Source organism: Colobus angolensis, unplaced genomic scaffold (genome assembly GCF_000951035.1).
Source record: "Colobus angolensis palliatus isolate OR3802 unplaced genomic scaffold, Cang.pa_1.0 Scaffold89, whole genome shotgun sequence".
Taxonomy (NCBI): domain Eukaryota; kingdom Metazoa; phylum Chordata; class Mammalia; order Primates; family Cercopithecidae; genus Colobus; species Colobus angolensis.
Window position 1 is genome coordinate 4,653,517 of NW_012122820.1, and position 19,348 is coordinate 4,672,864.

General features: G+C 44.1%; 1 protein-coding gene across 1 annotated transcript in view; it reads right to left on the reverse strand.

The window, feature by feature from the left end:
- The window catches only part of CRACR2A (calcium release activated channel regulator 2A), a 129,070-nt gene that overhangs the window by 70,516 nt on the left and 39,206 nt on the right, over nt 1–19,348 (reverse strand). Inside the window, exons 3-4 of the mRNA XM_011931065.1 lie at nt 18,979–19,059; nt 5,986–6,249 (exon numbers count right to left, since the gene is read on the reverse strand). Coding sequence (XP_011786455.1) covers nt 5,986–6,213 — 228 coding nt within the window. The 5' untranslated portion in view covers nt 6,214–6,249; nt 18,979–19,059. The remainder of the gene's footprint in view (nt 1–5,985; nt 6,250–18,978; nt 19,060–19,348) is intronic.

Genomic DNA, 19,348 nt, shown 5'->3' on the forward strand with positions numbered 1-19,348 from the left:
CTAGTTTACAATCCCACCAACAGTGTAAAAGTGTTCCTATTTCTCCACATCCTCTCCAACACTTGTTGTTTCCTGATTTTTTAATGATGGCCAGACTCCTTTAAACACCAGCCTCACTCTTCACTCTCATCTCCGGCATCGCTTCCTCCCTAAGGCCTCTGCAACTCCCCAGGTTAGGTCAGGTTACGCAAGCTCCCCAGACTACCTTTCTCTCATTCATAAGTCTTATCTCGATGAGCATTTTATATACTGACAGATGTGATTCGTTGATGAATGTCTGCTCCCTCAGGGCTCTGAGAACAGGGGCCTCATTCGTTAGGCACTGTTGTGTCCCCAGGATCTAGCCCAATGCTGACAAACACGAACTCGTGTTTGTTTAGATAAGTGTTGAAGGAAGGCATGGATAAGCGCTTGACTAAGAGCAACGGCAGGAGACCCTGAGCTCCTAGGTACAGAGTGCTGGTCTAGACCTCGCACACTCCAGATCCTGACCAGCCCAACTGCTAATTCTCAGCAAGACTCATAGTGACTGGCAGCTTTCCAGAACCTGGAACATGGAGCATCTACAGCAGCAGTACTGAGAGTTCATGTCCCAGAGCCATGGGAAATTGATGTCTTTTGTTGCACTCCAGCCAGACTCCTTTACCTTCCTGGTCACCAGCCCAGTAACATACCCCACATAGCTTAAAGCATATGGTTGCACAGCTTCAAACATGCTTCCATGGCATTTTTATTAAGGAGAAAAACAGAAGATATCCATTTTTTATGTCCAGAATGACACTGTCGCTCCTTTTGGGGCATTCACAGCATTCTTTTCAGACGCCGTTCCAGCACCAACCACCCTCCTCCCTGTGGTACAGTTCAGCTACACCAAATCTCTTCAGGACGAGAGTGGGAGGTGGGAGGGCAGGATCAACCTTTATCCTGCTTTGCACCTTGATGTGCTTGGCTTGGGCTGATTACGTGGTATAGGCCAGAGTTTCTCAATCTCGGCACTACTGACATTTTGGAATGGACAATTTTTGGTTAAAGAAGGCAGGGGAGGGACCAACCTGTGTATTATAGGATATACAGCAGCATCCCTAGCCTTTGCCTGCTAAACGCTGGCAGCACTTCCCTCACCAGTCGTTTCAATAAAAAATGCCTCCATACATTGTGTAAGGAACATGGCTGTGCTTTGGTCAAGGATAGACTGTGGTAGAATGTTTACACCCTCCGCGACTCAGCGAGTTTAGAGCGCAGGCGTATAATTCCACTTGTTATCACAGCCATATAGCCATAACATGAGAAGGCCATCACTTGGCTGTACACCACTATTGTCTGTAAAAGGTATAATTGTCCCGCTGACATTGTGCAGGCATGCTTGCGCTTGTGCCCACAGAAAGAGAGAGAGAGTCAGAGCTGTCTGTCATTGCCAACAGATTGCAGGGAGCCAGGACACACACCCAAAGAAAGAGTTCATTAAGCTGCTGACCCTGAAGGCAAGGGAGAGTGGGCCATGAAGCTGTGTGTGGGGGCCACTGGATTAAGTAGCCAAGACAGGGCGGACAGTGTAAGAAAGCTGTTGATGAAAGCTGCTGCTGAATAAAACTATATTCACCTGCCTATGACCCCGAGTATTGTTTCTGCTCATCCACCCACTTCCTCTGGACCTCAGTACGGGCTGGAACCTATCCCGAAGCATGACAATTGGCATAGTCGTGAACATGATGCATTGCCGTATGTCCTCCAGGAGGCAAAATTGCCGCCACTCATGTAGATTGGACACAAAAATAACAGCAGCTGGATACGAGTGGAAGATTCCCTTTTCAGTAGAAATGCCCATTTCTTTTCTCTAAGACAGGACAGACAACTTGCACCTTAAAATTGCAATGTGATGGTGCAGCTCCTGTATAAAATGGTACGATGTCTCCTCAAAAAATGTATAAAATAGAATTATCCTATAATCCAGCAATTTCACTTCTGGGTATATACCCCAAAGAATAAAAAGCAAGGACTTGAACAGATAGTTGCCCATCCATGTCCATATCAGCATTATTCACAGAGAGTCAACAGGTGGAAGCTACCCAAGTATCCAGTGACAAAGGAATGGAGGAAAAAAATGTGGTATATACATACAATGGACTATTATTCAGACTAAATATATTCTGATACATGCTATGACACGGATGAACCTTGAGGACATTATACTAAGTGAAATAAGCCAGTCACAACAGGACAAAGATTATGTAAATCCACCTATATAGGACACCTTGAGTAGTCCAATTCAGAGAGACAGAAAATAGAATGGTGGCTGCCAGGGGCTGGGAGTAGGCGAAATGAGGACATTGTTTCATGGGTACAGAGTTTCTGTTTTGCATGATAAAAAGAGTTCTGTAGATATATGATAATGGCGGTTGCGAAGACAGTGAACATACTTAATCTCACTGAACTGCACACTTAAAAAATGGTTACAATGGTAAATTGTGTGCTATCTGTATCTTACCACAATTAAACACAATCACAGTGCAGAGGACATCAGGGACTGGGCTAAGACGTGGCACACACACAGTGCATTTCCAGGGATTTCCAGGTCCCAGTCTCAGGGCTGAGTGTGCTACATGCTTAAGCTCATTCAATTCTCTTTTAATGCTGGGAGGTAGCCATAAATAATTCACAGCTGAGAAACTGTAGCCTCGAGGGGTTAAGAGATTCACACAAATTCATATTACTAGCAAGTTGCAGATTGAGGATTAAAACCCAAGTTAATTTGCTATAAAAATCTTTTAAAGTTTTCTAGTTAACCTAAATCAGGAGTTAGCCGGCTTTTTCTGAAAACAGCCACAGGGAGTGCATATTTTAGGCTTTGTGGGCCATTCAGTCGGTCTTTGTCACAACTACTTCACTCTGCCACTGCAGTGGCAGAAACACACAAAACACATAAAAGAATGAGCACATCTGTGTTCCAAGAAAACTTTACTTACAAAAACAGGTAGTGGCCCAGATTTGGTTAGTTTGCCAACTCCTAAATGACTCTTAAGTTTGGCATAGCCAAGAATTCTGGGCAGTGTTGGAGAGGCAGGTGCTTGGTGTTGGTAGATAATCCTTTTACTCCTCCAAAAAAATCAGGGAAACAGGGCTTTTGAGGCTCTAGGTTTTCTCAGAGAGATCTCCTGCCCACCGTCTCCCCATCTCCCTCTCCCTGTCTGTGACTTTCTTCCCACTTGGCTTCTCCATTAGCTCCTCAGCCTCCTGCGTTCTTCCTCCCACCTGGCCTGTGGCCTCTCCTTCCTTGAAGACCACTCTGCTGTCAAGGACCTTTCCTGCTTTCTGAATTTGTATGTATATGAAAAATGTGCTCTTTCCCTTCCAGTTCCCATGATGCTGTGCTGGGAGCCTAAGGTAAAAAAAGGTGGTGGTGCCCAGGCCCAGGAAGTTAGACACCAACCAAAGGGGGTGACCACATGTATACCACGGCCCCATGTGGAAGTGACAAGCCAGCAACACAGATGCCTGGAGGACCTGCTGCAGGAGAACCAAGGGGCATGGGGACTTTCTGCAGAGAGCCACAGCTGACCATGAGAAGCCCCGTTTTTCTTCTTCTTCATGCATCTCCCCCAGCCTATCTTCCTTCAGAGGTGGCCAGCGGGAGCAGCCAGAGATGGTGCTTACATAACGTGCTCTGTTCCCTCTCTTGACAGCACTTGCCAGCCGGAAGAACTAAACATTTCAAATGCTTCGTTGACCACAGGTTCAGAAAAGCATCAGAAAATTAAGCAGACAGCGGAAATAAATGCCATGGATGCCAAGTTATTGGCTTGCTGGCTTGTTGGTTCAGGCGTCCTCCTGCCTGGATCAGGAGTGGGGACTGGGGAGGAAGGCGGAGTCAGTATTTCTGGGACTTAATGTTTCTGACTATATTTCAAGTCAAATACAAGTGATTTCTTTAAAAATTTATACCCAGTTTAAATTCTCCATGACACCTCATCCCTTCATTAAAGAGTGAGGCTCAGCGAGAGTCAGGTCATAGACAGCAAGAGTGCTGAGCGGCACAGTACATGTGGCCCAGAGCTGACCCTCCATAAATGTGAATTTCCTTTTCTTTCTTTCTAGAGGGAATAATGGGAATAATCAAAAGTTAAGCCTGAGTTGGAAACCACAACCACCAACCACCGCTACTGCAGACCTGTGAATGCCAATTATGAAGTTCACAGACAGGGCTTTGTCAAAGGTTTTCTCAAAACACACTGAATCTGGCCTTCCACGTGGTGAGGCTTTGGGGACTGGGTTTTGGTGACAGAAACTTACTGGGGGAGTCATCACTGCAAAGGAGTGTGGGTGGGGCTCCTTTGTGGGCTGAGCTGGTGCTGTTCCCCAGGTCTTTTCCCTCAATTCGTGCAACAGGTGGAGAGCGGAAGAGCTCCAGGAGACGCATAAGAACACCATCACATGCGGCCAGGGAGAGAAAGAACTGCCACACTTCACCTGGGTCACAAGGCTCCTTTCATAGCCTCCATACCTCAGAGCTCACAGGCATGAGCAGAGGTGGGGCTGAGCCTAACGAGGGTCTACATTTCATTGCCCAACTTTGGTATATTCTGAAAAACTAGACTTAAAGAGAGCCTAGCCATTGTGCTTCCTCCAACAGCACAGGGATGCGTCCCTTCAAAAACTACTCTGATGGAGTGAGTGACACAGAGACGGAGGGGAAAAGAGCTGCTTTGAAAGTACTCTAGTGGAGTCTGTGTTTTACTCACCCACGTTCAAGTGAAATGCTGACGGCGGCATAACAGACTTCAGTCACACACTGAGAAGTTTTTGAAACTAAAGAAAGAAAGGCACCAGACCAGGAGTGGGCAAACTCTGCCCCTGGGCTAACCCAGCAATCCCCTATTTTGGCATGGCTAGTGAGCTAAGCCTGGTTTTTTGTTTTTTGTTTTTTTTGTTTTTTTGGAGACGGAGTCTCGCTCTGTTGCCCAGGCTGGAGTGTAGTGGCCGATCTCAGCTCACTGCAAGTTCCGCCTCCCGGGTTTACACCATTCTCCTGCCTCAGTCTCCCGAGTAGCTGGGACTACAGGCGCCCACCACCTCGCCCAGCTATTTTTTTGTATTTTTTAGTAGAGACGGGGTTTCACCGTGTTAGCCAGGATGGTCTCAATCTCCTGACCTCGTGATCCACCCATCTCGGTCTCCCAAAGTGCTGGGATTACAGGCTTGAGCCACCGCGCCCGGCCAAGCCTGGTTTTTATATTTTTAAATGGTCAAAAAGAAATATCAAAAGAATAGCAGTACTTGGTGACACATGGAAATTATATAAAATTCAAACTTCCTTGTCCATAAAGTTTTATTGGACCACGGCACCCTCATTTGTTCACATATTGCCTATGGATGCTTTTGTGCTGTAAAAGCAGAGACGAGTAGCTGTGATAGAGACTGTAAGGTCCACAAAGCGGAAAATATTTATTCTCTGGACCTTTATAAAAAGGCTGCTGGGCCCTGCACTAGGCAATGGTGTGCACTGATGCTCTGCACACCACCTCTCTGGAGAATCTCTTCAGGAGAGTGCAGTGTGTTTGGGTTTGAAGGTGAGAGACCAATAAGACAACCTCAGAAATGCCTTCCTCCCAGGTTGTACCTATTCCTAAGGCACAGCAGGAATGACTTCGTTATAACTCAAGTGGGTGCCTTTCTACTTTCAGTTTCAGCAGGTTCTTCTCTGCGTCTTACTTACGTCCCTTATGTTACTACTGTCATTTCCCACAATCCCGGAGAGTTACCGAGGCAGAGAGGAAACAGCCCTGGACTCTGACAGCAAGTAAAGGCCAGAAATAGAATGAACCCAGGAGCTCCGGCTCCTAGTAGAGTTTGGTCAGACCCTTCCTTCCAAGACAGAACTGATGGCACCTTTTCTGTTAAGGATGTCACCTCCCATGGGGCAAGCTCTAACCCGAGACAGGAAGACATTTGGCATTCTCGGTGGGCAGACCTACCGGGGACCCCACTTACCTGCATATCCTTCCTGGCGATGAAGCCCTTGCCTTCAGCATCACAGGTCTGAAAGAATTCCTGTGCCTTCCTCAGCATGTCTAGCTGGCCCAGCGTCTGCTCCTGAGTCTCCTTCTGCTCCAGGCTATCCAGGGGATGCAGGCAGGCTCCACGCCCCTTTCGCCCCTGGCCAGACCCCTGACCAAGTCTTTGGGGTCTGGAGACTACCCTCCCATGAGGGGCAGCCATTGAGATTAGTCAGTTTCTTGAAGTCTTTTTCAGAACCTGAACATGGAAAATGGGAGAGAGAAGTGGGTGTGGAAGGTTGGAGTGAGGCTGAAAAAGAACAAGAGGGGATGAGAAGGAAGCATAGAGCCACCCACCAGTGTGTCCAGGCATCTCTTAGCAACCACCTCTTAATTAGCAAAATCTCAGGACAAGGGGAAAATATTCCATGATCACTAAGAGATCGGTAAGTCCATCAACGGGAGAAGGGAAGAGTGCAGAAAGAAGACAGACATCTCCAGATTGAAAGGAGATGGAATAGGGGAAGCCCAAAAATAATTCCTCCCAATTTAAACCACCAAACAACAACAAAACAGATCCTGATAGACCAACTGCCATTTATAGAGCGTTCACTTAGACACCATGCCATGGCCTCTACATACATTTTTTTCATGTAATTCTCACATCTCTCTGACATAGCCATTATCATCTTCATTTTAGCCATGTGAAAACTAAGGCTCAGAGAGGTTGAGTGACTTGCCCAATATCACACAACAAATCACTACAAAAGCTGAGATTGCAATCCAAGCTTGTATAACTTGTATGATCTTAATCCCACCCTGTCGTGACTCCTCAGCATTGCCGAGGGTGGAAAGCTCTCCTCAGGCAGATGCACTTGCTCCTACATCATTCACAGTCAACAAGTTCTTGGTGAGCTCTTCCTCAATGTCATAGACCTCTGCCACAGCTGTGAGCTCTGCAGTTTAAGTAGGAGAAAATGTGCCCCATTCTCAAGGAGCTTCATGTTGCACACGACTTGCCAGGCCTGGTTTGGTGACGCCCAAGGCTGTTTTCGGCCCAAAAAGAATCACAAATCATACACCTCAACCAGACTTTTAAAGACCCTGCAGGAGTGTTTTCAGAAGGTATCTTGCAATGTGATGTGGAAGACAGCATACAAAAACATGCTTCCAGTCTGGACTCCACTGCTGCTTATATGACCTTGAACAAGTCGGTACCTGACTGGGCCTCAGTTTCCTTATCCGTATGAGGAGACTGGACCTGTTTATCATTAAGGTCCCTTCTAGTTCTGATCATCTGTAAGTCTGTGAAATCCCCACATCATAAAATGCTATTAATTGTAAATGTTATTAATAAAAACTGAGTTCATGGGATAAAAAGAAATAATAACATCCTTGGCTTTTTTTTTTCCATCTGAAGACTTTTTGGAAGCAGAATAGGTCCAAATTTTAAATACATGATCACATTTGGATTTAAAAATAGAGATATGCACTGTCATGCATTTTGTGGCCAAGCTGGAGAACGTGATGCCCTGGATCATATTTCCTGTGTCCATGTGAGTAAGAAAGGAGGAAAATAAGTGAATCACCAGGCAGGTTTCTCTGATTACCAGGCCCTGGGCCTCTGGCTCAGCCATACCATGTCCAAAGTAATCTCAAATCTGTTGATTTCAGTGACCATCTTCCACTTACCAGATTTGTCAAGAGCTGGGGGCCAGAGCTGGAAGAGCTCCTGGCATCAGGAATGAACTTCACATAACAAGGCCTTGACAGAGCACAGCAGACTACACCTCTCGCTCCACGTGGCTGAACATGTAATTCCCACTCTGACCCATCTGACCAGCCCTGTCCTCAGGAAATGTTCTTTCTTGTCATCCCTGTGTATGTGTGTACTGACCATCACTGAATCCTAAGCAGATTTCACATTTCTCTTCTGTCTTCCCCAGAGGGAGCTGCCTTGGATGTAACCCTGAGGAGGCAGGGCTGTGTCTTTGTGGCTTTTATGTGCATTGTTCAACCCACCTGCATGCAGTGCTGGCTTTGCAAGGGCTTTCGGATAATGATGGTGGTAACGTGAGCTTCTATAGATACGGCACATGAGCAGAACAGGCTGTTGTCTTCCTGGGACCTTGCCGGGACTCTATCTGCAAGGTCTCTGCACCCAGTGGGCCCCACCCTACTCCCACCTGCTGCTCCCAGGAGACGAGATTAATAATATCTGTCATTCCTTGAGTGCTTTCTCTTGCCAGGCCCCTACCATACTTCATCCTATTGAACCTGACATCCTCCCATACGGTAAGTATAATTGGGATTCCCATCATACAGATGAGGAAACTGAATTTTGGAGAGGTTAATTTGGATCAAAGTCTAGCACAGTCAGAGACCTCTTCTGCTACACCACATTGCCTTCCTGAGACCCAGTTGCGGGCTCACTCTTAACAGTGTACTCATCCCCAACTGATCTAAATCACCTCCCAGAGGCATATTCATCATTTTAACGGGAACGCCTTTCATTCACTCATTCATTCATTCATCCATTCATTTATTTCCATCTACTGATTACTACGCAGCAAGCTCTGAGCTAACACTGAGAAATAGTGTTAGGTGACATAGTGAGTAGGACATGGTCCCTGCCCTTAATGAATGAGTCTCTGAGAGTCTCTAATGGTGGGATTTCAATAATGGTGACTGATAGTGGGGGAAAATGTTTTAGATTGAGTCCTAAATAAACTCTGTAGCAATCAACTACTATTAAATAACTGTGTGACCTTAAGTGAGCCCTCAAGTCACTCTGGGCCTGAGAAATAGTAGAGAGGATTTCTTAGTTCCAGATCTGAGGCTTGCTGGCTTTCTATCTTTCCTAGACCACTTTCCCTCTACCTCTGCCCACCTGTTAACAGGTGATGCATGACATGAAAGAGTCAACTAGTAGTTCTAGAGAAATCAGCTATGAACAACCAGCAGACAGGCACCACGTCTTATCTGATTTTACTGCCAGTTTCTAGCCTAGAATATGGTACATAGTAGGTACTCACTGACCATTGTGTGAAGGAAGACCAATCTTTTGCTGAAGTCTTCAGAGGAGGGCCTGCAAGCATTTTTATTTCAGGCAGGTAGCTCTGTATGTGGAGCTTACTCATTATCTTATAATGAGTAAGTCTAGACTTCTGTTTCCAGAAAAGACGTAGTACCAGAGGCTGGATTTACCCTCCCAATTGAAATAACCAAAAATCCAGAGAGAATATAACTTTAAAAATGGTTTTCAAGACACTAGATATCAGGAATGAAGGATGGTGATCCTTAAGCAGGGGCAGGACTATACTGAGCTGAGTGAAGCCTCTACAGAACAGGATTTAAAAAGACATTTACTCTCAGGACCTAACCCTGAACTTACAAAACCCTGAGAATTAGTACCTTCCCAAGAATCAGCTGCTTAGGGTACAAAATCTAAGGAGGCTTTCACTCGCAAAATTGTACATCTGACAGTGATTTCTATCTTAAATTTTTTTTTATCATAGGGGCTTCACTCATCTTACTCTAGTTCAAGCTCTGTTCCTGAGAGATAGGAAGAAATAAAATGAGCCCCAAGTTTGCCCTGTCTTATTGTCTAAAGAGTTTTTAGGAAACACAGGCACAGTTCGGTAGACTACCTATGCTGAGGAAACCCAACTATACCCTGCTTATGAGAAATGTGTTTTACACATAAAGACACAAACAGTTAAAAGTAAAAGGCTGGAAAAAGATATAACACATTAACATTAGTTAAGAGAATACTGCATATTAATATCAGGCAAAACGGATTGCAGAAGGAAGAATATTAATGGGAATTAAAAAGTCATTTCATATTGATAAAAGGTCATCAATATGCTACAATAATGCTAAACATTTATGTGTCTAATAGCAGAGCTTTGAAATACACAAAGCAAAAACTGATTGAACTGCAAGGAAAAACAGCAAAGTCATAATGATATCCAAAGATTTCAATAACTTTCTTTCTCAATAATTTATAAAACAAGTTGACAGAAATCTATAAGGATACAGATGACTTGAACAACACTATCAACCATCTTGACTTAATTGACATTTATAGAACATTCCACCCAACGACAGCTAAATATACTTTTCAAATACACATGGAATACTGACCAAGATAATCCATATTATGGGGCATAAAATCAGTCTTAATGAATTTAAAAGGATTCAATTTGTACAAAGTATGTACTCTGACCACAGTGGAATTACATTAGAAACCAGTAACAGAGAGACCTCTGGAAAATGTCCAAGTATTTGGAAAGAGAGTAACACACTTCTAAACAACCCATGGGCAAAAGAAAAAAAAACAGGAAAGGAGAAATGAAAAAGTATAGTGAACTAAATGGAAAAAAATCACAATATATCAAATTTTGTGGGATACTGCTAAAGCTGTACTAAGAAAAAATTGATAGCACTAATCATGTATACTTGGAAAGAAGAAAGGGCTCAAATCAATGACCTCAGATTTTACCTTAAGAAACAAGAAAAATAAATACAAATTAAACCCAAAGTAGGGAGAAAAAAATAATAAGGATCAGAAAAGAAAAAATGAAATAGAAAACAGAAAAGCAATGGAGAAAATCAACAAAACTAACAGCTGGCTCCTTGAGAAGATCAATAAAGAGAGAAGACATAAATTACAATATCAGCAATGTGCGGTGATATCATGACAGATACTATAGATATTAAAAGGCTAATAAGAGAATATTATGAATAACTTTATGCCAACAAATCTGACAATTTAGATTAGATGAACCAATTTCTTGAAAAACACTAAATACCAAAGCTCACTCAAGGAGAGACAGATTACATGAATAATTCTATATCTGCTAAAGAAATTGACCTGATAGTTAAACAAAAAATCTTCCCACAAGAAAACTTCAGGTCCGCATAGCTAAATTGATGAATTCTATCAAATATTTAAAGAATGAGTAATACCAATTCCACACAGACTCTTTCAGAAAATTGAAGAGTAGGAAATGCTTCCTACCATATTATATGAGGCTAGCATTACCCTGATACCAAAACTGAACAAAGATATTACAGAAAAAAAATAGGCCAATATCCCTTATGAACACTGATGTAAACATTCTTTAGGAGATTGTAACAGATATAGTTCAACGCCATATAAAAAGATGACAATCCTGACCAACCAGGGTTTATCTGAGAAAGGCAAGAATGGTTTAACATTTAAAAATCAATAATGTAATTCACCATATTGACAAATTTTAAAAAATAAACCTTTTGATCATCTCAATAGATACAGAAACAGCATCTGACAAAATCTACTCCTGAGAAAAACTAAGAGAACTAGGAATAGGAAGGAACTGGCCCAACATGAAAACGGGCATCTACAGAAACAACAGCTGACATCACGCTTAAGGGTGAAAGACCAAATGTTTTGCCCGTGGGGTCAAGAAAAAGACAAGAATGTCTGTTCTTACCACTTCTACTCAACATTGTGTTGGAGATGTTAGCTAGTTCAATGGAGCAAGAAAAAGAAATAAAATACATTCAGATTGGAAAGGAAGACGTTAAATTATCTTTATTCCCAGACAGCAGGAGTGCTTATACAAAAAAATCTGGGCCGGGCGCGGTGGCTCAAGCCTGTAATCCCAGCACTTTGGGAGGCCGAGACGGGCGGATCATGAGGTCAGGAGATCGAGACCATCCTGGTTAACACGGTGAAACCCCGTCTCTACTAAAAAAAAAAATACAAAAAACTAGCCGGGCGAGGTGGCGGCGCCTGTCGTCCCAGCTACTCGGGAGGCTGAGGCAGGAGAACGGCGTGAACCCAGGAGACGGCAGAGCTTGCAGTGAGCAGAGATCACACCACTGCACTCCAGCCTGGGCGACAGAGGGAGACTCCACCTCAAAAAATAAAAATAAATAAAATGGGCAAAACATTTGAACAGGAACTTCACCAAACAAGATGTAGGGATATCAAACAACTACAGAAAAAGATGTTCACCCTCAGTAGTTATAAGAGACATGCAACTGAAAACCACAATGAAATACCACTACACACCTATTGGAATGGCTAGCATTACAAAGACTGACTGTACCAACTCCTGGCAAAAATGTTGAGCACCTGGAACTCTCATATATTACTAGTAAAGATGTAAAGCAGTACCACTCCTTTGGAAAACATTTCACGGTTTCTTCGAAAGTCAAACAAATGTTTCCCATATGATCCATACTCAAGAGAAGAAAAGCACGTGTCCATACAAAGACTTGTGCATGACTGTTCACAGCACTTTTATTTGTAATGGCCAAAAACAACGACCCAAATGTTCATTGACAGGTAAATGGATAAACACATTATGAAATGCCAGTTTTAATTAAAGGGAATGAACTGTTGATCCTCAGCAACAAAATGAACGAATCTCAAAATAACCATGTGAGTGACAGAAGTCAGACAAAAAAGGCACATACTATATGATTTCATTTATATGAAATTCTAAAAAATGAAAACATTTGTTAGAAGAAAAGAAGTGAGGGTAGGCAGGAGTGAGAAGGAGGGATTACCAAGGGGTAAGAGGAAATTTTGGGGGGTGTGGATATGTCTGCTACCTTAAGTTCATGAATATGATACATGATTCCATGATAGTTTCCTGGACTTATTTATTTATTCATACACACGCATATATACATATATACAAATATATATTAAAATTGATCCAATGGTACACTTTACATATAATGCAGTTTATTATATGTCAATAGCTCCACACATCTATTAAAAAAAAAAAGGGCCGGGCACGGTGGCTCACGCCTGTGGTCCCAGCACTTCGGGAGCCCAAGGTGGGTGGATCACAAGGTCAGGAGATCGAGACCATCCTGGCTAATACGGTGAAACCCTGTCTCTACTAATAAAACAACAAATTAGCTGGGTGTGGTGGCGGGCACCTGTAGTCCCAGCTACTTGGGAGGCTGACACAGGAGAATGGCGTAAACCCAGGAGGCGGAGCTTGCAGTGAGCCGAGATCCCACCACTGCACTCCAGCCTGGAGACAGAACAAGACTGCATCCCAAAAAAAGAAAAAGAAAAAGAAAAAAAAAAAGGGTCAGAACTGTCTTCTGTCTCCCAGGCCTTGCAAATCTAGTCCAGTCCATTGTATTTATCCCAGAAGCCTGATTCTGCCTTTTACATTCAACTCCAGCAAGGAGTAAATGGCTGAAAATTAAGCAATTTCCCTGTGAAAACTTTCAGTCTGTTTGTGGAGGGAACTAAATAAACCCTACAAATAAAGAAGCAGGCAGAGCCCCTTGTGAAGACCACTAGTCTAACATGACTTCAGCCTCTTCTCTCTTACCCTGTGTCCCCTGGCTAGACCTGCAGTCTTTGCTGAGCATCTGTGGCTTTCTCAAGAGCCGCGGAAAACAAAACAGCAGAAGTGCTTCTATTTTAATTTCCAAATAAAGTGGAAGCCCTGCCTGAGCTCGGCTGTCTCCCATTTGGAGGAAGCCCAAGGATGCCTTAATCTCAGGGCTAGACATAGCTTTTTGTCTCAAAAATTTTCCATTAGACCAACAGACAGTAAGTACATCCATAAAGGAGGAAATGGTGGAGTGTATTCTAAAGGCAAAGGGAAAAGACCACCACAAGGAGAAAAGAGAAAATACTTTCTATCTGCCTGACTCTGTGAGAGTTTCCAGGCCACTCTCCTCCCTCCAGAATGGTTCCATAAAAGCCTTTATAAACAGATGGGAATTATCCAGTCCTTAAATATTTCCAGGAAGATTTCCCAGATATCCAAGGTAATTCTAGCAGCTTAGTAACTGCTGCAATCAGAAAGGTCGTAGATCAAACTTAAATCCCTTCTAAGGGTTCTAAGCTAATTTTCCCCTTAATCTGGGCTCAGGAGAGAGAGAAAACAGCTGGTCTCTCCACACCACACCACTGGCAAACCTGAAAGCAGCCGCTAAGTCATCCAAATTTCCCTTGAATCTCTCCTGCAGCACAGAGTTAGGAAACGGAAAGGCCAAAAAGCATCTCCAGGACCCATTCACATCTCTTTATTCACCCAGGCTTCAGCGGGAGGGATCCTCCATATGCAGCAGTACCCTGAAGCCCCAGTGATTAACTCGGAGCTGGCGATGTCTGATAAAGGCAAAGAGATAGGTGGGTCTCTTCAAACCACAGAGAGGCAGGAGGACTGGGGATTAGTATCTGATGTGGGTGCAGTCTTGTGGGACAGACTCCTTAAACTGTGGGGTCTGTGCTAACTCTGGATAATGTCAGAATTGAATTGACTTATAGGATACACATTTGGTGTCAGAAAAAAAGACACTGCAATATTTAACAACCAATTTTCCGGGTTGGTGTAGGGGGCAGCCCTGATTTGTAGCATCTGCCTATTTCTGTGGTGTCAATATTCCCACTGTGACCAATTTCAACCTACCAACAATCTATTGGCTCTCACCGAGAAAGAGATTGAGTGGCTGATGTTTCTGGAAAAGGGAAGCTGCATCCCTAGTACTTTTTGCACAGGTGTTAGTAGCTGACACCTCTTTAGAACGTATCCCCTCAACCCTAAACATACAGGGCAGGACCCATTACTAAATGTTTTAGTGCTTGGTGGGGAAAGGCAGAGTTTCACAGGGGGGCCACCAGTTCTTCATGCCTGTGCCTCTTCTACACACCCCATGACCAGGGCAGGCCCTCGAGTGGGAGCAGGAGACAAGGCAGATGCAAGCACCCTGATGGTGAGGAACAGAGATGCTGAGCTGCGTCTCACTGGGCTCCTCTCACCACCCCCTGCTCAGGAGGAAAGCACTTAGCACAGGAGCCAAACCCAGCCAGACATGAGACTTGTTCCTGTTCCATATGAGAGTATTATTTATCTTTTTGACACATAGTGAAGTTAGGGGGCTTTGGACAAATTACCACCCCTTCTCTGATAGGCCTCTTGCTATGGTGGATAAGAACATAAATTCCAAGGCCAGTGCCTGAGTTAGTGGTATGACTCTGGCAAATTTCTTAAGCTCTCTGAACTTCATTTTCCTCATCTGTAAAATGAAGGGCCAGGGTAGCAACTTATGTGTGTCAGCTATCACTTATTTATTTAGAGAGGGAGTCTCACTCTGTTGTCCAGGCTGAAGTGCAGTGGCATGATCTCAGCTCACAGCAACTTCTGGCTCCTGGATTCAAGCAAGTCTCCTGCCTCAGTTTCCGAAGTAGCTGTGATTACACGTGTGTGCCACCAAGCCCAGCTAATTTTTTAAATTATTTTTAGTAGAGATGGGGTTTTACCATGTTGGCCAGGTTGGTCTTGAACTCCTGACCTCAAATGGTCCAACTGCCTCAGCCTCCCAAAGTGCTGGGATTACAGGCATGAGCCACCGCACCCAGCCTGTCAGCTATTATTATTATTATTGGAATCAAATTGGCTTCCTCCACCCCAGATTATATTCTAACAAAACGAACGAATAAAAAAGCAAACAAACAAACAAAACAAAAAAAATTACATGAAGACAAACAACCAAGAGGCCCCAAAATCTATACCCTTGACTCCCCCAGCTGGACAGGACTTTCTGGGGTGATCTTCCCTACCCCAGGCCACCAAGAAGGTGAATATGCCCCACCAACCATATAAAGGGGCAGGTGGATGGAGGTGCATTTGACCGCCTTTGAAACAGGTAGTCTTTCCATTCTGCAGCCTGCTGTAGCTTCTGCCATGCTCCATCCAGCATCCCTGCTCCTCAAATTAGGTCCAATTTTCTTGCTCTAGCCTCAAAGGAGACAGGGAACAGCTGTCTCCTACCTCTGTAAAATAACTCTTCCAGGTCTGGACAACTATTATTAAACAGCCCCCTTCACACTTCTCTTGCTCTATTATAAGATACATTAAAAGCCTTGATAATGATTTGAGGTCTCTGTGAGATGGTTGCTGTTCACCCTAATTCCTTCAATAATTAGTGGTTGTAAACCACTTTGAAGATAAAAAGCATTTTATAAGAAGTAAGTCCTATTATGATTAGCTTTCCAATATTTCCTTGCTGAAGCCAATAAGAACATCAAAGCCAAACATAGCCACAGCATGGTAGCTGGTGGTTAATTAGATGTATTTCAAGGCGTCTGGTATATATTAAAGAAACTGCTGCAAAATTTATCAACATTAAAAAAGTGTCTGCTTTCTTCCCATGAACAAGCTTTTTTAAAAGGCTGTCAGTGCTGACGCCTGCAAGACAAGAGCCTGAAGAGGACAAATTGCTCATGTATCCCCTGCGCCTGGAAGAAAGAGAGAGATACAATAATAACACCTGGCTTGGTATAACATCCTTTCTTATCGTTGTCTCTACAATTCTATGTATACCAGATCTCCTTTTGTTTTGTTTTTGCAATGATGCTGTAATACAGGCAAGCAAAGTAATACTATCCCCACTTTATAGATAAGGAAGCTGCACATGACGATGCATTTTAGAAGCAGATCAGTGTGGTGTACCTGGACAAAGTCAGGGCTGCAGATCTGTTATCAAGGTGGTGTTATCGATGCTCCACTCAGACACCCTTGAATACTTTTTGTGGACCCTCCCTCAGCATCTGCGTGCTTTTGCTTCTAACTCTCTGAACCTGTAACTCTTAGAAGGTGGACCCCTGAGCTATTGACCCACTTGGTCCACACGGACAGAGCCAGAAGTGCCTGGAAGTTTCCCCCACCCCTCTAAAGAACCCTTATCCAAAGACTGACGGGCGTGGAATTAGGAGAGCCCAGTACTCCGGCCTCCAGGGGGGACGAACTCTGAGTTGTGATTTACGCTCTGGAACACTTTTGTGGGGACAGAGGCTGGAACTTTGCTGAGATCTCACTCTGTGTGGCTTCCTCCTCTCTCCCATCCTGCTTCCCCATCCCTTATCAGGTTCTCCTGGGAGCATTTTCTTAATAAATCACTGAATATGAATCTTCCTCTCAGGGCTGGCTTTCAGGAAGCCCAATCTAAGATAATTCTCTTGACCCAACATTAATGACGACATTTTGTATATTTATTAGGCGATATATTCTCCCAGATTCCCTTAGTTCCAAACCTTCCCTTTCAAGTCTCCAGACCTAAATATCTATGTTTTCTGTGTCTGCTCCTATGCCCTTAACTCTTAGCTCTCTATTCTCAAAGCCTCTCCTTCTCTTGGATTATGATGTTCCAACTCTTTCTTGAAAAATTGTTGCAATTTCTCCAGCTATGTGGAAGGCACCGAACCAGGGAGCTTCTGTGGGAGATACAGAGATATATTTACAACTACGGTCTTTCACAACGCACTGACAGTCTGGCAGGGGACAACACACAAACAGCAGAGGTAGACGAGGTGAGAAGAGCCACGTGTGTGTGCACAATAAAAACTGTAGGCACCAACAACTCTCAGGGTGGTCCCCAAATAAAACTACTCTCCAGTCATTCTCTACACCATACAATTCCGACTCATTTTACTTAATTTTTGAAGCCGAAGCTTCTCTCAAATGCTTGAGAAAATGAAAGTCAGCTACAGTAGAGATAATCCCAATGAGTGGATAATCCAATAAAGAGGAGCTTTCATTTAAATCTGCTTTGCATTATTCTTTACAGCAGCACCACAGGAAGCTGTTTCAGAAAAAGTTAAGTAATTCATTGGGGGAAAACAGCTAATTAATGACAGAGCATGGATTTAATCTTAAGTCGGCCTGACTCTTTACAACCTCAGTTTCCGGCCGGGCACAGTGGCTTACGCCGATAATCCCAGCACTTTGGAAGGCTGAGGTGGGTGGATCACTTGAGGTCAGGAGTTCCCATTTATTTCCCCATCAAACCTCTAGTCTTCATTCCCTCTCCCTTCCCTATTCTTGTCCTGTCTCAACCCCATCTGTCAAGAGGCTAGCAGGAACATAGTACCATTTCAGGCATCAAAAATAAAGTTCAAGTGTGAACTTCGCCACCCTGTGACCTTGGGAAGTTGGCCATTTCTTTTGTTTCTTAAAGTGGGATAACAGTTTCCTCCCTGCCTATCTGTATTAGGTCATTCTTGCATTGCTATAAAGAAATACCTGAGACTGGATAATTTAAGAAGAAAACAAGTTTAATTGGTATATGGTTCTGCAGGCTAAGCAAGCATGGTGCCAACATCTGCTTGGCTACTGGGGAGGCCCCAGGGAGCTCTTACTCATGGCAGAAGGTGAAGCAGGAGCTTGCACATCACATGGCAAAGCAGGAGCAAGAGAGAAAGAGACAGTTGGGGGTGAGGTGCCACATACTTTTAAATGACCAGATATCATGAGAATTCACTCACTATGGTAAATACAGCACCAAGCCATGAGCGATGGTGCTAAGCCATTCATGAGGATTCACCCCCATCAGCCAATCACCTCCCACCAGGCCCACCTCCAAAACCGGGGATTACAATTCAACATGAGATGTGGGCAGTGACAAATATCCAAACTATTGCTCTATCACTATCCCACGGGAAGTGGCTCAAATGAGACGGCAGATGTGAAAGTGAACAGTGATGCTATACACCAATGCAAACACACCCTCCTCATTGCCAAGGGAGGCTAGACAAGAGGGAAATCAGGACTGGACAGGCTCCACAGTGGAACTGGCTCTGTGTGGAACTGGCTCTGTGAGGGACCAGTGGCTGAGGAGCGGCTCTTTGCAGAGAGAGGCTAGTAAAGGTTCCAGACCCTTGTACCCACATGTAAAAGAGCTGGGCAAAGTGACGAACCCTCTCTCCCGGAGGCCTCCCTTAAATGAACTTAAGTGATACCCCAACAAGGAAGAATAGCCCCTCTGTCATCTAGTATTTTTAAAACTGTCCTCAAGAAGGCTGATGAACTCTGTTTCTCAAATCTAAGGGCCCACTGCTGATCCTCATGAATGTTAAAAAAACAGCTACAATAGTGCTAACAAGGCAGGGCCTGGAGTTGGTGTCTGAGGTGGGGGCAGATCTAGTACTCTGCAGCCTGTCGCCTTTTGTTCACTCACTCACCTTGCAGCTCCTGGTTCCTCAGAGGACCTGCAAGTCTTCACACCTGGAGGGTACTTTGGCCACTGGTGACTTGAATTCCACCTGGGAAATACACAAGAGATGCATCACACCTTGTTTTCCATTGAGGGTTACAACAGAAGTGGCTTTATAGGAATTTTGGAAAAATGAGAGGAAACATCCCTCCTACCGCATTGCATGTTCTGGAAGAAAACAGGCCTAACTCATCCTCTTCCAGGTTTTGGAGAAGAGGAGGGAAGATGAAGGAACAGTAGTGATAAGTCTGCTTAGTGACCCTGAATCCAGAGGTTATGTCTAGCTTGACGGGAGCAGGCCCTTGTGCATGAGAAGGGGGGAGCCTCAGGGTTCACTG